Source organism: Alosa alosa, chromosome 5 (assembly GCF_017589495.1).
Source record: "Alosa alosa isolate M-15738 ecotype Scorff River chromosome 5, AALO_Geno_1.1, whole genome shotgun sequence".
NCBI lineage: Eukaryota > Metazoa > Chordata > Actinopteri > Clupeiformes > Clupeidae > Alosa > Alosa alosa.
The window spans coordinates 35,116,031-35,140,173 of record NC_063193.1 but is presented as its reverse complement, the minus strand read 5'-3'; the positions used below and the strand labels follow the sequence as shown (position 1 = coordinate 35,140,173).

The window sequence follows — 24,143 nt, the reverse complement described above, 5'->3', positions numbered from 1 at the left end:
AGGCCTACAAGTAGAACAAATAAGAGGTTGGACATGTGTAAAGCCTATTATTGTCATTTATAATTATTATGACCGCCGCGCAACTTGCCTGGCGGTCATATAGGTTTAGTCAGATTTTTTTTTTTTTTTTTTTTTTTTTTTTTCTTTCTTTTTCGCATGTCCAAATTTCCGTCAATGATTCCCGGGACACTGAAAGACCGGGGTAGACAAAACTTGGTGGGCATGTAACCCATATGGATAGCATGGAACCATCGTTTTTCGTTTTGATCTGTAGCCCCAGCTGGACTGCCCCCGAAAGGAGGGTAGGGCAGACACAGTTTTCTGTGAATATCTCGAGAACCGTAAGGTTTTAGGAGGACCACCTTTTTTTTGTATGTTGATCTCAAGGGGGCCATGTCAACCCATTCCATAACCACTAATTTCATGTATAAGCGCCACCTAGTTAAACACAAAAAAGTAAAATGAGAATGTTGTAATTGAAGGTATCTGTGACCTAACATAGTCAAAACTGCACGAAATTGGAAGTGTAGGATCATTTTGACACCTTCTGAATGCTGCGCCAAGTTTCGTGGAATTTTGTTCATGGGGGGCCACACAATAAATTAATTTATATTACTATACACCAACTGGCCTGTAGGTGGCCGGAGACAGTTTTCTGTGAATATCCTCTCGAGAACCGTAGGGCCTAGGAGTCCACCTTTTTTTGTATGTTGGTCTTAAGGGGGCATGTCAGCCCATCCCATTACCACTTATTTCATGTATAGCGCCACCTAGTTAAAATTAAAAGCAAAAAATTAGGTGTTTTCATCTCAATATCTCTGGCTGACAAGGTCAAAACTGCACGAAATTAAAAGTGTAGGATCATTATGACACCCTCTGAAATGCATGCCAAGTTTTGTGTACTTTCGTTCATGGGGGGCCTTACAATAAAATAATTTATGTGTACATTTAGTGACGTACACCAACAAGGATTCCGGGACACTGAAAGACGAGGGGTACACAAAACTTGGTGGGCATGTACCCACATGGATAGCATGGAACCGTCATTTTCGTTTTCATCTGCAGCCCCCGCTGGACTGGACCCCCGGAAGGAGGGTAGGGCAGACACAGTTCTCTGTGAATCTTTTATGGTATGTTGGTCTCAAGGGCCCACATAAACCTGGCTCATAATCACTCATTTGTGATTTGCCCCCAGTAAAAAATGAAAATCAGTAGGATGTAAAGAAAGCCAAAATAAATATTCATCATCATCATCATGGCTGCATTTTCAGTATTGGTCGTTTATCGTTTGTCCACTAGATGGCGCATCGTTGCAGTGAGACGTAATTTTGTTGGAAGTTAAAAGTGGGTTGGAAAAAAACAATGGACGCTTCATACAAAGGACTGTAATTTACCGCAGCGAACATCTAATAAGGATAGGACGATGTTCACATGAAGTGTAATTCCCATTTCTTCTTGAAGCCGAAATAAATCTGAGGATGTTTATCGGACATGCTTGGTTTTTACTGCAGGTACGTTAATCTTGTAATATCAATAAGGACCTAGGTAATGTTACCGTTAGCGTTGGTTGAGTGATGGAGGCATTTGATTTATTGCATTTGTAGAAAACTATAAATGCGGTTATACCAAGCAAATGTATAGCAGCACTGTTTGTATCTTTCGACTGTCATTTATTGCACGTGCTACAAAATCATTCTGTGCAATGGAAGATTTACCAACGTTACACGGTCTGATACAGTTTTGCCTATACATGCGTGAGACCGGGGCCGCCTGTTTATTTTGTTTTAAGTCGTGCAGGGTGTGAGAGGGGAATCGATGTGCTTTGATTACAGCTTGGTAGTTGTAGTCTGTGAAATTAAAAAGCACGTGTGTGAAGTATCCAAACAATGACACCTTCATTTCATTATGGCTGCTTTAGCAAAAACACCTTAAGCTACTGTGTAGTGGGTCCCATTTAGAAGTGGCTACTTCATTCGCTTTCCTTGACTCATGGAGCTGCGTGAATGTTATTACAACTTTCCATGCGATATGACAGTTTAAGTCCGGCTTGATACTGTAAGGCGTAAAGCCATTGGTTTCAAAGGAGATTTTATTTGTATTAGCCAGCATAGCCTATTGACAATTTATGTTGTCATTAGGCCTACCTTATAATCCTACCTGTAGCTTAGGGGAAGCTAACAACTTTCTATTAGGATCTAGTTTGTTAGTTACCGTTTTGTCATAACTCCCTGATGCATTTTGCATTTAGAATAGCCAGAGCGTGAAGGCTATATCTCAATGGGAAGAATTAAACAATATCCGGTGCCTATGGACTAGGCTGGGTGAACCCAGCCTGATCTGCCCGCTATTTATTTTTTGATTTCTTAAAGATTGAGCTTGGTCTGATGAAAGCCAGACTAGCCATGGACCTCAGTTAAACAATGCAAGGGAACATGAATCAGCCTATTTTGCACTAACAATAAGGACAAAAAAGCTCTTCAACTTTGGCCCGTTAAAATGTGTATGAACAGTCTAGCGGCGCATTTCATCAAGGCCCATTTGGACATGTCAGTTATTTGCACCACTGGTTAGATGTAAAACAGCATTTCGTTTCAGACTAGGCTACTGTTACTTAATTTGTGCATTAACAATACGTTTCAGACTACTGTTACTTTGTGCATTGACAATAAAGTATTACATGAACTAAAAGATGACTAAAATCTTATGTAGAAGAAGAAACATTCACAAAATCCATCCATCCAAAAATGACCTTTTGTTTTGATAGCTATTTGAAAACGGCATGGAACTGACAGAGATGTTTTTGTTTATAAATACATAAAAAATAAATAAAATAAATAACATTATGCTGATACCTTTTGCTTTTCCCAAATACAATGTAGCCTACAGGTGTAAGTGACCTTTCATCAATCCAGTTGCAATGGATGAACTGTGATGAACTGCCCTAATTGTGATTGTTTAGAGATTTTAAAGGTTTTATAACAATTCTACATCTTCTTTGGCTATTCTACAATCTATTCACCTTTTCAGCACCAGTAGGGTACTTTCTGTGCAGCCCCACACACCTCAGGCATGCCAAATAAGCATACACAAAAGTTTCAAGAGTGGGGGATGGGTAAAATATGGAGACAAATTGAAGTGTGATTTATTTTCGCGGAACGGATGTACAGGACTGGCGACGGTCATATTTTGTACCGCTATGCGGTACATCTAGTTATTTGTTATTATTAGTATATTACTATTATTGGAGCTTAATTTCGTAGAAAAATACGGAAAAGTAGGCTATATATTCTTAAGAAGAAGCATTTTGCCTTTGCTTCCAGTAAAGAGAATGTGGCCTGTGATTTTGCATTTTCTTTCTTCCTTCCTTAGAAAGAAGCTGGGCAGCAACACGTCAGTTTATTTAATTAAATTCAGTAAGCCAAAGGGGACGGACCAGGCCCAGACCAATAGGCCAACAAGTAAAAAAAGGAAGGAAAAAAAAAGCAATAACAATTAGCCAATCGTTTTCAGTTCATTTTTTAATGTTGTCTGGAAGCTAGTTCTTAGGTGCGCGTGCACATGCCATTTAAATTATCTGCATGCCTACGTTTAGACTGGCCAGTCTGTTTCCAAGTAGGCTATCGCTTGATATTTCTTTTTGATATTTTCTTGATGGCTAGTACCAAGACCTCCCCAAGTTTTTTAGCGAACTTATTGGAATCATAGACAGTTTACACTCTCAATTGGAATGGAACACAGGGGACCTAGATTACATACATCGACGCATCGAGGAGCTTCTCCACATTTTGTCCAGATTCACAGAAAACTCGGTTATACCCAATGGGCAGGCTGTGTTAGAGAACCTTGTGGGCGCCTTGCAGATTTTGCAATGTAGCCAAACTGTTAGTATCAATGGATATCGACCACCAGTTATTTTGACGGGACAGAATGGACGACCAGCGTTTGACATATCAAAAGAGCAACTGGAGTATTTCCTAGATTTTGATTTCCACGGTTCCTGAGATTTCTCGATTACTTGATGTCAGCGTGCGAACAATTAGACGTCGTATGGTGACTTTTGGCTGTCCACAGGGCAAACCTACACGGACATCACAGATACTAATTTAAGGAGCATAATATCCGGCTATCTGGCCACTACTCCAAATTCTGGCTACAGAATTGTGTATGGATTTTTACGCAGCTCAGGAATCAGGTAGGCCAGAACACAGCCTAAGTGTGAATTAAATGTTTTGGACAACTTTATCCATTTCCTTTTTGAATACACGTTTAGGTTTGTTCTTGCCTTAGGGTTTCACAGTTAAGGGTTAGGGGACCCTTAGAGCTTTAACCAATTGGCAGTGCTATTCGTGGCCTTCAGGTGTTGCTGATCCCAAGAAGGCCGTATTCTGTGCCCTCTCCTTTATCGCTCTGGCACATCGATGGCAATCACAAACTTGTAAGGTATATGGCTTTATAAAGTTGGCTTTTTAAACCATCTATGAATACGGTTTCTTTTTGAAATTATTCAATCCCCTTAACTTTTTTTAGCAGCATTCATACACTTCCACCTGTGTTCAATAAACATATCAAACCAGAACCGAACTATTTCAATAGCTCTAGACAACAGTAAGAACAAGTTTTTTTAACTCAACGCAAATGTCACTTTTATAGTCTCACCCTTTATGACACAAGTACTTAGATGAGCACACTTCTACTGTTTTTGACCTGCTGCAAATGTGATTATCCTGGTAGCATTCCTGAGCATACCTCTCAATTCAGTTTAACTGTGTTTATGCACATGGGGAAAAAACATTTTTCCAGTAAAAACTCAAATACAACGTGATGATTTCTGTTTAAACCATATTATTAAGAAATGATATGAATGATATTATTGTGGTTATTCATTATAATATATAGCTCAACTACAATTCCATTAGGCCTTCATGCTATCGTGCCGTAAGTGGTCAAGAGATTTGGACATCAGTATAGACTGACCATAAGCCTTCTGATGTAAAAGTTACTAAAATATTAGTTAGTTATCTAAAATATTGCTACGGAATTAATTTTGTATGTCACAGATGGAGAATTATTATTCACGGAGGCATCGATGGATACAGTAGGAAGATCATGTATATGCAAGCCAATACAGACAACAAAGCCACAACTGTCTTCCAGTGTTTTATGACTGCAGTCAACACTTTTGGATTGCCACTGCGTGTACGAAGTGACAAAGGTGGAGAAAATGTAGATGTTGCTCGTTATATGTTACAACACCCATTGAGGGGACCAGGTAAGCTTGAGTGGCCTACTAATTATTAGACATGGTGTAAAACCTGGTAACAATCCTGTGCTAAATGGATGGGTGGAAGGTGACATTACTATGTAATTTATTTTCATTTACAAGACAGAAGTAGTATGATCACAGGCAGAAGTGTTCATAATCAACTTAATTGGCTGGCTGTGCGTGACCTATGGTTCTCTGTCTTGAGCAACTATTACACTGCTTTCGCCATCTGGAGGACTCTGGACACCTGGACCCAGACAATGATCACCTTCTTTGTCTTCAATTTGTGATGATCCCAAGGATCAATGCCCATCTTGAGATTTTCCGGCATGCATGGGATCGACATGGACTTTCATCTGGAAGGAGGCCGTTCTCCAGATAAGTTGTGGATTGCTGGACAGCTGTCACAATTTCCAACATTGTGTGACCAGGTGGGCCTTCAGCAGACATTTTGTCATAGGAAGCTAGTGAAATAGGGTACTATTAATAAAATGTTATTAATAAAATGTTAAGTTGAATTTTAGTGTAGTATAACCTTGATTAGTGACATTTAGATACACAAGAGGGCTATACCACAAAATAAGTTTCTGGCTTACCTGGGTAACACTGGGAGTAACCGCTGAGCTCAAAACATATCAAAGGATTTTTTGCCTACATTTTACATTTGTGACATACACATACTGTTGTAAAACATGTAGTGGAATGGTTGAGCTTTATTTTAGAAATCAGCAGTTATACTCCCCAAGTTACCTGGGTAAGACAGTAACCTCACTTTGCAGTAGGCTATCTATACCCTTCGTGGCTATCCTTGTCAAAATAGTTGCTGTGAAAAAAAAGCCCATTGTGTAGAATTATTAAAATGTAACTACTTGAAATGACTTTTCCTTCCTGCAGGTGGATGGATCTTGGGGTGTTGATTGGGATGGACCAGTAGCCACTGAAAACATTGTGGAATCAACAGTGACTGTCCCAGCCTCCAGTTGCCCTGAGGGACATTGTTGTGTCCAGACTAAGTGATACAGCATTGACCCTTTCATGCATAGCAATTCCTTTGGCATAGAAATATACAAGGAAGCTGTGAACTTTGCCTCCAATGTTTTGGGCCTGTAATACAAGCTACATCTGGTCACTCACAGAAGTCAATGCTTAACCATTTTATTTACATATTTATTTATTTGTTTATTTTCCACAAAAAAAAAAAAGCACATTTCAAATCTATCAAAGTGGCATGTCAGTAGTTTTGAGCCTATTCAGTTATCATAGCATTTTGGAAGGACTTGAAGGATTTCCTGAAAGAGACACTTTCCCCAGCATTTGGACTTTGATATTTGCATTCTTCCTTATAGCAAGTGGTATTTTATGATCTTAACAAAGGAAGTAATATTTAGCAAACGAATCAAGCATGAGCCATCTTTGATAAGTGGTAGATTAACGAGTTATCGTTACGTTATGTGAAAATGTATTTCCCATACCCCACCCCCACCCCCATAAAGTAGTCCATGTGGCTGAGGGACGGCAGACTCAGTAATTGTTTTGACATTTAATTACATAAGGAAAACAGCCATATTATCGATTTGTTTAATCTCCTCTAAACCATTATTTTTCAATACATCTTCAAATCTACCAAATTGGCATGGTCTGTAGTTTTGTTGATCGGTTAATATTTGCTGGCGGGATTTCATTGGCAGTGCAATTTAACCAAGGTGCCTAGTAGTGCCGGTTCTTTTGGATTTGGATGGTCATGGTGAAGGTCAGAAAAACGTAGCGTGGAGTCATGTAGGACTAAAAAGGCATTATATAATGCACATAAATATGCTTAGTAGCAAGCATGCTTACTAGTCCAACCCGATGAGTCATGGTTAGAAATGAATTTAATATAACGACTAGGTTAAGTACATTGTACATTCTACCTTATAATGCTAACAGGTGACATTTTTGCATATTAATCTTTGGTATGTCAATGATATAAATTTGGTAGATTGTTGCGTTAATTATTGGTGTTAATGAAACCAAATTCCAAATTTGCCAGGATTTGATGGATCAACACCCCCTCCCCAGGCTAGCATCGCGGATTGTACTACAGAACATTGACAACTGTAAGTACTTTCATAAAACGTTATGGCTGTAGAGTGTTCTTTCAAAACATCTGCTATGGATGGTTTAACGTTCTTACTATTTTTCTGACCACATGCGGTTCACATTTGTCGCCTTGGCTGGATTGGTTTTGCTCAAGAAGCTGGCGTTAACGTTAAGCTAACCAGTAAGTGTTAACATCACCATAAAGCACGCCAGCTTGCCTTGGCTAGTTAGTCTTTGCTAGAAATGGCTAAGCGGGTAGAAAAAAGTTCACGCTTGTTCCATACAGTCTGCCCCCTCAGGATGCGGGCTGTTACACTTCTACCAGGATGATTTGAGTGAGACGGTAACCACCTCGTCTCCGGTATACATCATTGAAAAAAGGAAGGTCTTGTCAACATAACAAGCCCTCATTGAGTACCTTTTAGAACTGTGACCAATCCCAGAAGCTGCATTTGTGATTAGTGCCAGAAATCCGGATGTTGGCTTACAGTGTTTCTCAGACGCTTATTGGCTGAGTCAGAATAGTGTTTTCAGACATAACTTTTGGACACAAATTAAACAAAACACTTTACAATAAGACGTGATTTTACATCGTTCAATGTTGGTAGATTTGTTATTTTTTAAGATTACATCGTTAATGAAGCGTTTTGTTGATTAATAACGTGGGTTGGGATCATTTTAAATTAGCCAACATGCAGTTTAGCCATACTGGCAAGTAAGTTGATACTTTTACGTCCCTTAACTGTTAACTTTGAACTCAGCTTTTTTAAAATAATACACGGGAACTCCTCAACCCACTCTGGGTGCAGTAGTGAAATATGTTATTTAAATTTCAAAGTGTATCAAGTGCTTGGTAACAGAAATATAGGAATAGAAACTGTGCCCCTCGATCACGAGAACCAACCCGGTGTGGCATAAGCCAACTCTGGTTCAATGTGAATGAAACGCATCACAACCTAGGACATTCATTGTGCCATCAAAGACAACCGCAAAGTGGATGTAGTGAATAAAGTGCAATTTCAAGTAGGCCTTGTAAGATCAGAACACAGCAACATTTTGTAATGAATAAAGTGCTATTTCAAACTGTGGGAAAAGGTAATGATAAAGCACATGGATTTGTTTACAAGCCAGCGAACGGTTGTATAAGTTTGGTAGAACTATGTGGATGTTACAAGGTAAGGTTTCTTGTTTCTCACTTCTCTTTCTGGGGCCCGGTAGTCTCAATGTTGCAAGGTTGGTTTTTCCGCCTTGGGACGGTAGGGAAGAAAGGGAAAGTCACCATTTTCACGGAACAAGGTCATTTAACAAGACAGAACAATATAGAACAAAACTGAGAACAAAATATTAGGAATAATTGAGTACAAAATTGGAGAACAATTAAGAACAAATTTATTGATGAACAATCATTAACAATCTACCATTTATCTAATCTACTAAATTATAAAAACAAAACTACATTATAACAAATTACTATTTACAAATTAGAACTATTTACAAATGTACATATTTACAATATAGCTCGAGCTGCATGGCCACCTACAGCTCGAGGCTGCATGGCCACCTCCCTTGCCGCCATATTGTAATCGGGGTGGGCCATTACCACTCACCCACCTGGTACCAAGATGACATCAACGCTGTCTGCGTGGGTACACCAGAGGGTGCAGCTGTCGCAGCCCAGCCACAGCACCTGGCCGGACCCACCAGCAGGTGCCATGCGCCCGACATGGCACAGTCTGCGGGACCTGCCCGCAGACTCCTGGGCCAGCCGAGCCTCCCTAGCGGTTTCTGGCCTGACCTCCCTCTCCCTGCCCAGCGCCTGGAATTGTGCCATCTCGCGCTGCCTCCTAGCGGCCTCCCTTACAGCTGGCGTGCAGCCGCCTTTGCTGCCTGTGTACGCTGCCTGCTGCTGCCGACCACCAGCTGGGCTGCGATCCTGCAGCTGTTGTTCTATGCGGGATGCCTCAGCCTCCCTCTCGCCTCTTTCCCGCATATTAAGGCCCGAGGGGATGACATTTGCAGGCTGAGGCATCCTCCCTCCCCCCCCCCTGGCCGGCGTTCAATATGTGGCGGCAGCAGGATGTCGGCTAGTGCCGGGATGACTCCAGAACGTGCAGGGGGTTAGAGGGGGGCGGCGGCAGGTCGGGCACCGTCCGGGTGGCGGTGGTGGTCCCAGCGGCCCGGCCGTGGTGGAGGCTTTTGCCGCGGTGGTGCGCAGCAGCGCCCGGCCGTGGTGGTGGTGGTAGAGGCAGCGGTGGCTGTGATGGAGGTAGAGGTGGAGGCAGCGGTGGCTGCGCATGGAGGTAGAGGTGGAGGCAGCGGTGGCATGTGATGGAGGTAGAGGTGGATGCAGCGGCGGCCGTGGTGGAGGCAGGAGGTGGAGGCGGTGGCTGTGATGGAGGTAGAGGTGGCAGCGGCGGCTGTGGTGGAGGTGGCCATGGTTTCGCGGTGGTGGCAGCAGCAGGCCGGTGGTGGTGAGGTGGGACGAGGAGGAGGCAACTGGGCCCCAAAGGCGGGGCCGGCGGTGGTGGTGGTGGCAGCGGGACCCGTGGCTGACGGAGCCGGGGGTGGTGGTGGTGGGCGACCGCCAGGTGTTTGCTACGGTGGTGGAGAGGGGCTCGTGTTGGTGGCGGGTACGGCGTCGGTGGGTGGTGTTGGAGGCGGCGTTAGGCGGCGCAGTTGTTGTCTAATGGTGCTGGTGGAGGCGGCAGGGCAGCGAGGGACCTCGACGGTGTTGAGGAGGGTGGACATGTCCCTCGTCTAGTGTCCTCCAAGGCAAAACCCACTCCCCACCCGCTGAACGGTCCGGAGGCCTTTGACGAGCTGCAACAAAAAAAGCACAAAATGAAGACATTGTTAGAAATGTATGTAAGTGCTGTAAAATTGATCTTGATGAACTTTTCATGATTGTAGATTGTCTTTTCCCTAACTCACCTTTGGACTCTGTCCACCTCCATCCTGTTCAGCGGGAAGAGGCCTGTCGTCTGAACCCACTGATGATGTTATGGGGGTACAGGCCTCCTCCAGCGCCAGACATTTCCCGAAGCACCGCCGAGAAATTGCGGCTTGCCGATGACAAGGTCGCCTCTCACCAGCCCCATGTTGTCGCCAGCCTGGAGAAGCGCCGCCTTTAGGGAGCCGGGACACGCCACATCCAGTGGCTGGAGCACATGGGTGGTGTCGCGTGGCAGGCACACCACCTCGATCCTGTTGGGTCTGACAGAAGTCGACCACCCCGTCCCAACATGAGCCTCATGTTGATCCATGAAAAGGAGGAGGGGCCGCCCCCTGCCGGGCATTACTTGACGGTGCCCCAGCCACTTCAGGAATAGGTCGCTATCCATGTACCCCCTTCTCCGACACACCGTAGAGTGCATTCTGGGGCCCCTCCAGGCTACGTGGGCTGTGGGAAGCCTCCCCGGAAGACAACAAGGGGTATGCTTTCCCCAGCAGCGTTCCTACCCAGCAGTGAGCGGTGATGTGTTCTCTTGTGGTCACCTGCTGCGTAAACGCACCTCTGCCCTTGTGGCAGAGGATACGTTACCTGGAGTGGCCCTTGTCGCCCGAATCCGTCTTCTGTCGCAGTTGTATATCAGTTCAGGGTCCCGCTGAATCCATGTTGGTCATAAGGGGCCTGGCAGATGTGGAAAGAGCTCTGTCCACCCTTTCCACCGTAGCCCCATGGAGCGCCTCCCTTCCAGTGGATTGGCCCTCCTGGAGGTTCACGGTGGGTGGCGATAGCTTCGGAACCGCTCCACCACATCTTACTCAGGCCCTTCTCCATGTTCACAAATGGGTTGGAGCCGTCCCGGCGCCCACAGATCTGGATGGCCAGCACCAACGCCACCGACTTAGTGGGATCCGGGAAGGCGTGGGCTGCCATCCAGAAAATGTAGTGTAGGGCCTCCTCCTCGTCGGCATCAACGCCCGGTTGGGGTGGGGCTGGAGGGCATATCTCCCCTTCCTCCGGTCCTGGAGGGTGGTGTGGGGAATGTGAAATTGGGCAGCCACCCTCCGGAGGCTGCCCCCCTCCTCCAAAGCCCTTAAGGCCCTCCCCATGTCATCTTCAGTATACGTCTTTTGACGTGGCATTTTTCTGTAAAAAGTACATAAAGGCACAAACAAAATAATTTATTATTTTTTATTAATTTTACTATATTAGTATATTGATGTAATAATTATAGTAATTATTATAAGATTACATCTTGTATCTTACACCTTGCTGGAGCATAACAAATACTTGCTTTCTCTGTTGTTGAATTAAAACAACAGATTTAGATGTGTTTTTGTAGTTTTGCTGTTAGTGCCTGGAAAAACCACCGAAAAGCACCACCGCGATGGCAGCATTGACGCAGTCGGTTTACCTTTATCCTCCATACAAAACCTAACACTTTCGCCAGATGAATTTCGTTCCGCTAGCTCGAAGCGAAATTCATCTGGAAAATCAAAACCCTCCTAAGCGATATGACCCATGAAAACATTTTTAAAATTGTCCGTTAAAGTTGTCCGTTAGGAAACTAGATCTGAACTTTATTATGTGTGATTACAGCATAGTCTTATCTGGCTGTCAAATAACGCTAGCTAGCTACTTAATATCAACAACATCCCTGTCTCATCGTTGCAAGACTTGTCTTATAAATTGTAGGACTTCAGTAGCGTTAATGTCATGTATGATCCATGAAAATATGTAAAAACTGTCCGTTAATGTTATGCTAGAAAACTAGATACAAACCCGATACAGGTTTTCAACATGTCTACATTAACCTTTGATCTATAATACGGACATATCTTATAACATATATTAGCTACATTTGTTTAAACACTTCCCCCACATCATTTAGGGACAAAGGTCAAACCCTCCCGGTGCCATTTTGAGAAATCTTGATTGTGAAGTGTGGGTGTAGACATGCTTACTTGGCTGTAGAGGGTGTTGTTTCTTCAATGTCCGTTGAATCGAAAAAATTGAAAGGAGACAACACAAGGTTTCCAGGGGAGGCGATACGTTTTTTAAACTGGACATGATTGATTATATCATTTTCAAAAAGATCAACTGTATGGAACAGTGTAGATGCACGTAATACCGTGTCATTTTGAGGGTAGAGCACTGCACTATGAGACACTGAGGACAAGTTCTAAGTTTTAGCACCATAAAGCGAAAATAAAAGGGCAACCAGGCAAGGGGTGTGCAATGTAGCGTTAATATCTTAACTGTAGTTTTGATGATGTGCTAAATTAACGTTACTTTACGAATATTTATCTAGTTGTTGCCAATTAGCAAGGAGGACACAGCCAGATATGCTTGTATGGCGCCACTGCTAAAGTAAAATAATACCAGAGGGAACTGCAGTGCTGCTAACTTCTAGTGGAAGACAAATATATTTAAAATATGACTGTTGGTACGCCTCTACTACCAGCGTAAAACATTTAACTATAAACTGTCTCCCGCGCTGGCTCCTAGTTATATGCGTTAACAGAAATGAATGCACTGTCGAGGTTGTAATGCGTGGAGGGCCGTTTAAACCTCGTAAGTGCATTCATTTCTGTTAACAGACCACCGTGTAGTCCATTATCCCGCTTATTCCACTGGGTACGACTTCCACTGGGCGAGCATTGCGAATGTCGGAGCTGACTTCAAGTGCAAGTGTGAAGGAGGCGGTAAAGTTAAAGGTGCGATTTGTAGGATTGTTACCGAACGTTCTGTTGGCCAAAATCAAAACACTGGTGAACGTTCTGAAGACTACCAGACGCGAGCCTCTACTGGGTTGCCAGATGTAATGAAGACTTAGCTAACGTTAGTTGACCTGCAGCTGCTTTAACGTTTCTCCAACCATGACCCAGCTACACATTACGGAAACAGTGAAAACAAAAAATACCTCTCTAACCAACGTAACATATGTAGCTGAAGTTAGCGATGCAGATGAAGTTTAGCATAGGCTACCTGTTGTGGAGAACTATGGCCAGCTCTGCGTCAGACTTGATTGTCTTCGTTTGACGAAGACGTCACCATCTCAGGAAGCTCCTCCGATGTCCACTTAATTTGTTTCTTGTTTTAATTTTGGAAATGTGCCTGCCTCTTGTAGGCGTTCATGACTACAACTGACAGCTGTTGACAGTTGGCCTTTGCTAATTTGGCAACCCAAATAGGGAGGACGCTAGCCCATTATTAATACGGCTATTCTAGAATTAATCGTTCAAAACATAAACGAAAATTCCAAGAGATTCCGCCCGTAACTGATTTTTTTTTTTCATGGGTTTCACGGGGTTTCACGGGTTAGAGTAATGTTGTCAAATAAGCCATTACTTCAATTCATCGTGTTTCCTCACTCTCTGACAACATATGGTGATCATTTTTGGAATGGTTATTGTTTATTTTCCATTATTTCCTACATACTGGACCTTTAACTATGGTTATTCCACTGCTTCGCTGAATTTCCCATTGTTCTACGTAATTTAGAACTACCATTAACATTGTTATTTGAACACAACGCAAGTGGCAACAGAACGTTGAAAGTGTTGGAAGCATTTCGAGTTTGGGAAGCAAACATAAAATATTAACGTTTTTTTCCAACTTCCGCTCGGATTATCAGATAGGAACCGTTTATTGAATGTCTTATGAGTACGAGTTTTCGCACCGCACTCGTTTGCATCATTTCGGACCTGTTCACATGTGGTCTGCGAATCTCCATAGGAAATGAATGACTTCCGGTCGTTTCGCAGCCATATCTACTGTGATGATGTGAAGAAGGCATTACTGAGCAAGGATAACATTAACAAGATTTCTCAAGACAATCACGATATGAAATAAAGTTGTAGATTACAGAAGGGTTTGGCAGCTGTAATCGGTTGTACAGTGTAAATGAGATGTTGTAGGCACTATGACTAAATGTAAGGTAGGTTACATGAGACAGGGTTCCCACTCTAAATCGAATGTAAAATTCTATGACTTTGCCCTGACAAAAATAACTGAATTTCCATGACCATACTGACTAATGATTTCAGAGCATTCGTGTAGCCTTCAAGAATTTTATCTTTTTTAGAGTGGGAGATGAATAAATGGGCATTAAATAAAGTTAGGCTATAAGCAACCAGTAAAGCTAATAACCAGCTATACACCAGTTCTGCATGGAAATATTTGTCTTAATGGCAAGTAAATTTTAAACTATGCTATAGCCAAATTCCGTGATATTCCCTGCCTAAAAATTGATAAAATTCCCTGACTTTCAAAACTACATTCTATGCAAACATTCTAAAGCACGCATTGATGGATGATAGACAGTGACCGTCTACTATGTCATAGAGCGACTTATATGGCACATATTCAACAGGGTCTACCAGGTGTAAACATGCAGCAACACACAAAATACCAAAGTTGATTGGGCAACTAGTCTGCTATGAAAAGTTATTGAGTTATGAGTTATTATCTAAAATGTTTCTAGCCATTACGACTGAGAGTAAGCCAGCAAGTGCATGAACTTGTTTGATTAGTCTGTTTTCTACCCCGCCATTCATAGGTTAAGAAAGGGGGGGGTGTTTGCAGACCCCTTGTTGTATACTATTCAGAACCTGGCCAGAATGTCTTAAACTTTTATTTTTTTACCTTTCAGATCTGAAAATGATCGCCTTCGGGCCGCAGCCTACTTGCAAACGGCCTCTCACCTCCTTAGAGAGCCAAATAGTGATACAGCACGTAGTGCCACATGTATTCCCTACCACCCATCAGTTCAGTCTTTGCGGCCAAACCCTTTAATCCCTCACATTGCCTCTAACACGCATAACTCATCCTCTCAAGAACAAATGCCTGTAGAAACCTATATCCCCCCACACACGAACACACACAAATGCACCCCCACACCGTGCCCTAGCCCACAGCAGACCTACATCCCCACACACTCCAGCACATTGTCCTTTCAGGGAGGAAGTATAACTGCCTTGTCACAGCAGGGAAATAGGCACTCCTTTCTCCCCAAAGCACCCAGCAGCATTCAGTCCACTTTGAGGACTCTTTTTCAGCCCTATAATGCTGCAGGACAAAGTGGAAGGATGCATAGACATATGCAGGTGTTTTGTTGTGTGCATGAGCCTCTGTGCACTTTGGCACCATCACAGGCAAAAAAAGAAATGTTAACTTTAGCAGGCCTTGGTCATCGTAGACTAGAACTCAAGTCTGTGACTGGGACATTTGAAGAGTTTCGGGATCAGCTCTTTGAAGCCTACCCTCTACTAATAAATGCTGGTGGGTTTAAATTGATGAGAGGTGGTAGAAGCCAAACATTGGAAGACATCCCCATGCCAGTCTATGGTTACACAATCCCTTTTCTCAAGACCCTAAGTTTGCTTCGCAAAGCAATAGCCTACATTATACCATTGCAAAAGGCCCTCCCTCTCAACTGTGGCAGCCTACCAGTCATGGCTGATATGGTAAGCTTGAAAGATATTTTCATATATGTGTATGATACTTATAATTAAACATTGTAAATTGTATATGCCACTGGTGTGGGGCAAACTTACTAATCACCATCACTGCATTTGTACCTCTGTCAATTCAAGAATGTGATCAAAGAAGTTTGCCAGTCCTGTTCTGCATCCGTACCCCTGTTTGAATTACAGAAGCATATTCAGCAGTGTGGACGGTACCCAGCTTTTCTAAACCTTTCTATCCATTCTTATCGACCAACAAATAAATAATTTGACTGCCATAATCCCAATTTCAGCAGCGTCCATTCAACGTTGTTACTTATACCAGTTGTGATATATGGTGTATGCAGTAAAATATTTGTTTTCAAATCTTTCAAAGATTCATCGTTATATTTAAATTAGCAATTTAATTTATCAGTTGTGTCATTAAAATGAGGTGGTTGGGCTTGTGTCATCTCAAACAGATATAACTTTTAAGATTGGTTTCTTATTATAGGGCCAGTTTGCATGAGGAGTCCATAATCCATATGTCCAGTTTGCATGAGGAGTCCATAATCCAGTCAAGCCCTAGAGGAAGTTCCTCCTGGCCTTTGAGAGTTGTGTTGATACAAGACCCTTTTATGGAAAAATTCAATCCGAATGATGGTAATGCTGTTTTTCACATTGATACTTATGTGCAGTATCTTGTCAGGTCAATTGCGGTCAATATCTGTTTAAATAGTCTTGAATTGTGTACATTATTAAATGCCATATCTGTGTAATCTATTATTTGCTTTAGATAAAAGTATCAGCCAAGTGACTGACGAGCCAGACCCATATCAAGATGTAGGGTCGGGGGATTCACCATTCGCAGTGCTTAGTCCGAGGGGCGGAATAAACGTTTTTTTCAAATTCCCTCTGCACGCAATAGGATAGTACTACAACTCATGAGTCTCATGCGTTTTCCCACCAGCGGAGCTAGTTCAAACTTTTGCCAACTTAAACAAAGCTTAACTCGTGTCACGCTGTTCGCCAGCAGCAGCATTCATTTTTGTTTTGTTTTCAAGTAGCAGGGAATTCGCGCTGAACCGTCGCAACTCTGCTAGACTACCCTGGCAGCAAATTACATTCGCTGCCGCTATGATGCGTCTAGATTTCTAGGCTAGATTTTGGAGGTATTGTTGGGCAGAACTTTGTATTTCCAACTGTCTGTAGGTGGGATTTACTTTGCTTTTGTTTTTTTTTTTTTTTTTTTTTTTTAGCTGAGAAGATGCGAACTGTTATGGTGTCTCTATCCCTGAACACCCAACAGTTTGAGGAAGTACTACGTAAAGAGTTCCCTTTCCTTGGGAGTTCACCATTTGAACTCTGTAGACTGGGGAAAAACAGACTGTTGCATCCCCTGTCCTGCCCAATTAAAACACCATCTGCCATCCGAGCCAGTGGGGAGCTTGGCCGATCCGCTCTTTATATCAGGCCCCAGGTATTTGTCCACTAAGTAGTACAGTACATTTGTGAAACTTTACATCTTGTATAAATAATAAGTGTTTGCATATATACAGGTCAGGCTTAACACATGTTTATTTGTTTCCTGTCATTTCTGCTGGGACTTCAGAGGAAATGTGCATCAACTTTAAATTGCTGGTGTATCATTCTACATCTTTCTATGAAATCTTTCTGCACCAGACACTTAACTAATTTAACTTGTTTACATGCCCCAATGTTCTGGTTAAATGGGCATATGTCTGGTCTTTTTAGGGTTTAGTCAATATTTGGGTTTTTTAGGAATATAAGATTAATCCGGTTATGGCAATTGGAATGAGGTGCTTACACGACCACGCTACCAGTAAAATACATTTTATTTTATATTGCAGATATACTCCATAGCAATAGCATCCATCCCTTTCAACAAGACTGAGCCCTTAGCTTTAAATATTTATATAACTAACAGACTTACTGTTTGCTTTTGTGCTTGAAGGAAAATTACTCTGATGGTGGGTCTCCCACTCCTGCTGTCATTAGATCAGCCCACCCCTCCCCTTGCCACCAAGGGACTCCCAGTGTCGTAATCGAGGTATCACATGCCTGGCCTTTGCCTCCTGTCTCTCCACCTTCTATGAATCCAGCCTGCCCTCCTTGCCAGCAAACCACGGCAACGCCTAACATCAGCCCAGCCTGCTCCCCTTGCTGGCGATACACGCCGCCTCCTAACAGCCCAGCCTGCCCACCTTGTCAGGCAGCAACTCCAGCCTCGTCACCTCATTCAGCCTCATCAGATATAACATGGTCTCCACCAAATGAGACATTTGAAGAAATAATTTTAGATGAGACCTCATTTGTTGGCGTTAATGAAGCAGACTTGGAAGATTCACCAGATCGTTTTGAAAGCCTGGTTAAAGCGTTACAGAACAGGTTGCCTGAACTTCCACCACCACGGAGCAACACAATTAATGTTGTTAGGGATGATGTATTTAATGTTGTTAGGGATGATGTATTTAATGTTGTTAGGGATGATGTATTTAATGTTGTTAGGGATGATGTATTTAATGTTGTTAGGGATGATGTATTTAATGTTGTTAGGGATGATGTATTTAATGTTGTTAGGGATGATGTATTTAATGTTGTTAGGGATGATGTATTTAATGTTGTTAGGGATGATGTATTTAATGTTGTTAGGGATGATGTATTTAATTGTGCAGAAAGGGCCTTTAAACGACAAAGGTTCAACCCGGAAGCCCCCCATTTGGGTCAGTGGAGGGGGCTGTAGACCAATGACGGGTCAGTGGAGGGGGCTGTAGACCAATGACGGGTCAGTGGAGGGGGCTGTAGACCATGACGGGTCAGTGGAGGGGGCTGTAGACCATGACGGGTCAGTGGAGGGGGCTGTAGACCATGATGGGTCAGTGGAGGGGGCTGTAGACCATTTGGGTCAGTGGAGGGGGCTGTTGACCATGACGGGTCAGTGGAGGGGGCTGTAGACCATGACGGGTCAGTGGAGGGGGCTGTAGACCATGACGGGTCAGTGGAGGGGGCTGTAGACCAATGACGGGTCAGTGGAGGGGGCTGTAGACCATGACGGGTCAGTGGAGGGGGCTGTAGACCATGACGGGTCAGTGGAGGGGGCTGTAGACCATGACGGGTCAGTGGAGGGGGCTGTAGACCATGACGGGTCAGTGGAGGGGGCTGTAGACCAATGATGGGTCAGTGGAGGGGGCTGTAGACCAAGGTGGGCCAAGGCGGGAGTTCCTCAGACTTTTGACAAGAGACATACAACACAGCCGAATCTTTGAGGGACCAGAGGAGTCGAGATCACTTGTGCTTGATGGCGGTGGTAAGTGTAATTTATATATCTATAGTGGTTTAATGTTTTTGTTATGCCTACTTACCAGGGATGAAAATGAGCACCACCCAAATGCTGGTAAAATATGAATGGCTGGTGGATTTCAGTAATTTAATATTGATTGGCTGGTAAATTTGACCAAAAATCTGCCGGTGTCTAGTAGATGTACACACTTTCGAATTTTTAATTTCCACCCTATGCTACCTACCATATCTTGTAGGGGTAAAACGGTACACAAAAAGCACAGTTTGGTTAATACCTCAGTTATGAAGTCACAGTTGATATAAGCCTGATATTTTTGATGCACAATGCGAATAGTATTTTTAAAAGGGGTCAAATGTTTCTTGATGTTAATTGACTTAACTGACAATATGGTCTGCTACTTAAAATGTTTGAGAACTTGAATTTGACACCTGGTCCACAATCATGTCTACTGTTTATTACTGTTAAAGACTGCATTTGGTACATGTGGTATGCATCTGTATTGAAAGTTTATTAAACTGTTCAGTATGAATGTGTGTACTTATACACCCCTAATATCTATTCTCCTAGCACTACAAGATGGCCTATACAGAACTATTGGCAGGATGCTGGCTGTGGCTTTCATCCAGGGGGGCTTGCCTGTTCATTTTTTTTCTGATAGACTTTATAGTCAAATTAGTGGACTACCATCCCCAAAATACAGAGTAGAAGATGTAGTGGATTATGACATTAGATCAATATTGGAGAAGGTAGGTGTCCTTTTATGCTTGAATCACTCTTTTTGGAGCATGATATTATGTTGGTGTGGGAAAGTCTGAGATCGGTGTGGTTATTGTTACTTCAAGGAAAACAATTAGGCTACTGTCTTTAATGCACTGTCTGTGTGTCTGTATTTGTATTCTAGATAAGTATGGCTGGAACCGTGGAGGCTGCAAGGTTGGAGGTGATGGCTGCAGCAGAGACCCTGGGTGTGATGGGCGCGCTGAAGTTCATTAATAACCTTGAGGACCGAGATGTCGTTGTCCAAATTGCCCTTCAGTTTTATTTAGAAGACCGACTTGCCCAGGCTCTTACACAGTGAGTATAATCAAAGTCTTATAGGCAAGTCACCACTCTCTTCGTAACAGTTTCGGGTAGTTATTTCGGAACATTATGTCAATATTCAGTCCAACAATGTGGTTGGTTATTACGGCTTCATGATTTGGGGAAAATAGCTAATTCTGATTTTTCTGACTGATATTGTGATTGGCGATATTAAAAAAAATGTCAATCAATTGATTCAGTTCAATATTCCAAAAGTCTCTTTAATTTGTGCCACCCTTGATTGGTGAGCATGCACAAGATGCACAGCACCCCGACCGACTGTGAAGCTCACCAAGTCAGAATGTCTGGGCCCCTCATGCACTACACACACCCACCAACCAGAAGTGGCACAGTCTAAGAGGATGAAATTAATTTTAAAGTCAGAAATGTGACAAAATTAACTCTGCTTACTGCTTGGTTGAATTTCCCATTGTCCTACGTAATTTAGAAGGACCATTAACCATATGTTATTTGCACACCTTTGAAGTAGATCCATTTGTTTGGCCGTATCACACTTGTATATTAATTCGCTGAACTCGTGAAGTTTAAATGACCATGTTGCATCCGAGCTGTAAAATGCAGATGTTAGTCATATGCTACAATGTTGCTATGTTCTGGAGGTGGCTTTTAGCTAGATGGATGACCGCAGGCTAAGTAAAATAGCGATGTTTCAAAGCTCATCAGAATCCTGGGATACGCCTGCAGTTCTACAAACAAGACAGTTTTAGCGATTAAAACAGGAACTGAACACAATGCAAGTGGCAACACTGGAATAAGCGGGATAATGGACTCCACGGTGGTGTGTTCACCGAAATTAATGCACTTACGAGGTTTAAACAGCCCTCTGTTTGCTTTGGGGCCGTTTTACAACCTCGACCGTGCATTCATTTTGGTGAACAGACCACCGTGGAGTCCATTATCCCTTACATGATTGTTTGTAGCTTTTGCGATTAGGTAATGGGATGGCTCATATTGTGATTTACAATTGCAATGGGGATAATTGTGCAGCCCTAACTTGCATTACAGGAAGTGAGTGGTAAACTGCCATATTGGCATTACGAGTGCTGTCTCCTCATAAAGTCTGTTTGTATAATGTGAAAATAATAGCTGACTACTGTAATGCTTCTGGGGAGTGTTTCACAGAAGTACTGTTTTCCCTTTGTTATAGGTTTAAGGAGGGCCTTTTGACATTGGGGCTCCTTGATGAGGTGATGTGCAACCCAAGAGCCTTCCAAAGAGCCTTTACACAACCTCCACTCCCACTGACAGCCACCGACCTGGCCAACCTCTTCACCCCAACGCTGTCTCCAGTGGGCAGCAACAGAAGAAGATTAGAGAACTGCACTATTGCCCACTGGAGGGATTGGTTGTTGGAAGTGGAAGGTAAGGAACTTGCCTGTATCATTTTTACCTATAATGGCCTCCTTACACCAAACAACTTTGACAAGATTTGGGAAAGATTCTTGAAAGATTGTAGTCTTTTAACTTATGCCCCCCATTCAAGCTTTACTCAAAAGACTACAATCTTTCAAGAATCTTTCCCAAATCTTGTCAAAGTTGTTTGGTGTAAGGAGGCCATAAGACGAATATGTTTGAGGCTCTGATTTGTGTTTTGTTTCTGTGTTTTAGAAGGTAACATGGACCATGTTCAAGTAGAGGATGTACTCGTCTTCTGCAGTGGAGCCTCCCGAGTGCCACTTTCTGGCTTCCCGGAGCCACCAATGCTGGACTTTTTCCTTGTTACAGACTCCAACAGTTTACCTCTTGCAAACACGTGTTCAGTCACACTAAGGCTACCTCTGCATTCTAATTATGCTAATTTTTCAAGGGCAATGCAGCTGGCTGTGGCTTGCTCAGGGGTATTTGGCTGTGCGTAAGGGAGGGAGGAGGGGGGGATTGACTCCCACAATTTTTCTTTTCTGAAAGTGTGTGTTTGAGGTTATGTATAGTTTTAGGTCTACCTTTTCACAGGTCCCTTGAGGAAGACTTCTTTGGCCTGGATGAAGAAAAACCTTCAAGTTTTGAGTCATTTTGTCAGTCTGGCTGTGGCAAATGTGGAGTGAAGAAGTTTGTGTTCTCTGGTTTACCGCTGGCCCACTGTGTGTACCAGGCATTCTGTGTGGAATGGGGAGGGTGGAGGGCTGACTCCCAAGGTCTTTTTTCTTTTTTGTAATTAAAGAACCAGGTGTTAATAATTAATGTAAATGTGAAGTAGTTTGTGTACTCTGATTTACCACTGACCCATTGTGTACCAGGCATTCTATGTGGAATGGGAAGGATGGAGGGCTGACTCCCAATGCCAATGTTTTTTTGTTTTTTTTTGTAATTGTAATGTATGGGTGATTTATTGGCCAGGTTTGTATTGGTCTCTGCCCTGCAAAATAAAAATGCAACTTCTTGAAAGTGTAACATTCTATTCAAACATTTGTGAACTTTTTAAACATTATTTTCTACTATCTTAGATTTTAGTTTCACATTATAGACATGACCAATAGGGCTGCAAATTGTGGGTAACTAGTGTTGAGTAGTTGTGGACCATAGGAACTTTAATCATAGCCTATAGCCAAATATAAATACAATGCGAATTTATGGTAATCCTGTTGGTTAGACTGGCGACCCACAGCTGGATAAGCAGGTCCCCTGAGCATTATGCATTGCCAGACACTGGGCTTCTCTGTCCGCTGATGTTTTGCTCAAAGGTCTAGGTGGTCCACTACAAACAGTCAATCAGCCTTCATGCAATTTCAGCTCAAAACCTTTTAATTCAAACTGCAGTCCGAAGGATACATTTGTCCAGAAAACGTTAAACTTAGCCTAGAGGCTGGGATACATATTTACAAATTTGAAGATCTGAAGTGGGCTCATTCTTTCACAAACACGGTAACAGGTAACCAGGGTATGTTTTGGAGGTGCAAACAAACGCTCGTTGCTATTGAGATTACATAGTAAGGAGCTAGCAAAGGGTTATAAATGTATTTTGTTGTGTTTAGTTGTATAATGAAAGCACAGCTTTTATGGCCATCCATGCGTCTTCCCTTCTGGCTCTTTGGCTATGAATTTGGTAACTATAGCTGACTATTTGACGTCTTTAGAACACTAAACAGGTGGAGGTATCAAACATTCTACATTTTTTGACGTTAATCACTCCTATGAGGTAATTGCTATTGTCTATCCAAAGTAAAGTATCTGTTTTGAAGTTAACTTTGATGGTCAAATCAACCAAAACTCCGATTGTTTGCACCTCCAAGTGGTGTGTGAGGTAGTGAGGTGTGAGTTTGTGAAGAGAAAATGTGATAAGCCTATTAGGCCAGCCTATGGCATTTTTCATAGTTATGGTCCTGTTTTGCAGATAGTTTTGCAAAGTTAACTAGGCTACATTGTTGCATAATACATTTTAAGCAACAATAGCAATTATCACTAATAATCCACACAAATAGGCTAATGAATGTTTGTTTAATGAAGTTTCAACATTGTACAGTGTTCCTACATGTATTCATGTTCCAACACGAGCCTACATGTATCCATCATGTTCCAACAGAATAAGTACATGTTGCAACAATTCTGGGCACATGTTGGATACGTGTAAGTTCATGTAGGTATATGTAGGCTGATTATAAAAAAGGCAATTATTCTGATACATGTAACGTGAATATGGGTGGTATGACGTTCGGTTGGTCGATGGGTTGGTTGATCAGATGGACGGTCGGAAGGTTTTTGGCACGATTCCCGCGCCATACTCCACACCACACCACTCCACTCCACACCACACCACTCCACACCACTCCACTCCACACCACCACTCCACTCCACACCACACCACCACACTCCACACCACCACACACCACCACTCCCCACTCCACACCACCCACTCCACTCCACTCCACACCACCACACACCACTCCACACCACACCACACCACACCACTCCACTCCCCACACCACCACACTCCACTCCACTCCACTCCACACCACCACACACCACCACACACCACTCCACACCACCACA

At 42.9% G+C, this 24,143-nt stretch overlaps 2 protein-coding genes across 9 annotated transcripts; both read left to right on the top strand.

Moving 5' to 3' along the window:
* The first annotated feature begins 14,877 nt into the window (after positions 1 to 14,877).
* Positions 14,878 to 18,590, top strand: LOC125294181. Of its 6 annotated transcripts, none has more exons than XM_048242615.1 (6): positions 14,878 to 15,757; positions 15,887 to 15,969; positions 16,251 to 16,399; positions 16,996 to 17,216; positions 17,712 to 17,979; positions 18,039 to 18,590. In XM_048242615.1, the coding sequence occupies exons 1-6, from the start codon at positions 15,134 to 15,136 to the stop codon at positions 18,041 to 18,043; spliced, it is 1,350 nt and encodes a 449-aa protein (XP_048098572.1). In that variant the 5' UTR covers positions 14,878 to 15,133; the 3' UTR covers positions 18,044 to 18,590. The 6 variants fall into 6 exon arrangements, with proteins under 6 accessions (XP_048098572.1, XP_048098571.1, XP_048098570.1 ...); XM_048242614.1 differs by having other exon boundaries at positions 17,712 to 18,193; positions 18,410 to 18,590; XM_048242613.1 differs by having other exon boundaries at positions 17,712 to 18,590.
* Positions 18,591 to 18,821: 231 nt separating this feature from the next.
* Positions 18,822 to 22,079, top strand: LOC125294898 (G2/M phase-specific E3 ubiquitin-protein ligase-like). Of its 3 annotated transcripts, XM_048243951.1 has the most exons (5): positions 18,824 to 19,064; positions 19,626 to 19,804; positions 19,960 to 20,132; positions 21,307 to 21,521; positions 21,768 to 22,079. In XM_048243951.1, exons 2-5 carry the CDS (start codon positions 19,661 to 19,663, stop codon positions 22,013 to 22,015), a joined length of 780 nt encoding a protein of 259 aa, XP_048099908.1. In that variant the 5' UTR covers positions 18,824 to 19,064; positions 19,626 to 19,660; the 3' UTR covers positions 22,016 to 22,079. The 3 variants fall into 3 exon arrangements, with proteins under 3 accessions (XP_048099909.1, XP_048099908.1, XP_048099907.1); XM_048243952.1 differs by having other exon boundaries at positions 18,822 to 19,064; positions 19,626 to 20,132; XM_048243950.1 differs by lacking the exon at positions 18,824 to 19,064 and having other exon boundaries at positions 19,091 to 19,804.
* The last annotated feature ends 2,064 nt before the right edge of the window (positions 22,080 to 24,143 follow it).

What these genes read in the sequence shown, in the direction of transcription:
- LOC125294181 (XM_048242613.1), top strand. Translation starts at nt 15,134, where the DNA reads ATGCCTGTAGAAACCTATATCCCCCCACACACGAACACACACAAATGC. An exon ending in CATATTCAGCAGTGTGGACG is followed by an intron (nt 15,970 to 16,250) that starts GTACCCAGCTTT and finishes TTCTTATTATAG; the next exon opens with GGCCAGTTTGCATGAGGAGT. An exon ending in CTCTTTATATCAGGCCCCAG is followed by an intron (nt 17,217 to 17,711) that starts GTATTTGTCCAC and finishes TTGTGCTTGAAG; the next exon opens with GAAAATTACTCTGATGGTGG.
- LOC125294898 (XM_048243950.1), top strand. Translation starts at nt 19,583, where the DNA reads ATGAATGTGTGTACTTATACACCCCTAATATCTATTCTCCTAGCACTA. An exon ending in TTAGATCAATATTGGAGAAG is followed by an intron (nt 19,805 to 19,959) that starts GTAGGTGTCCTT and finishes TTTGTATTCTAG; the next exon opens with ATAAGTATGGCTGGAACCGT. An exon ending in TTGGTTGTTGGAAGTGGAAG is followed by an intron (nt 21,522 to 21,767) that starts GTAAGGAACTTG and finishes TCTGTGTTTTAG; the next exon opens with AAGGTAACATGGACCATGTT.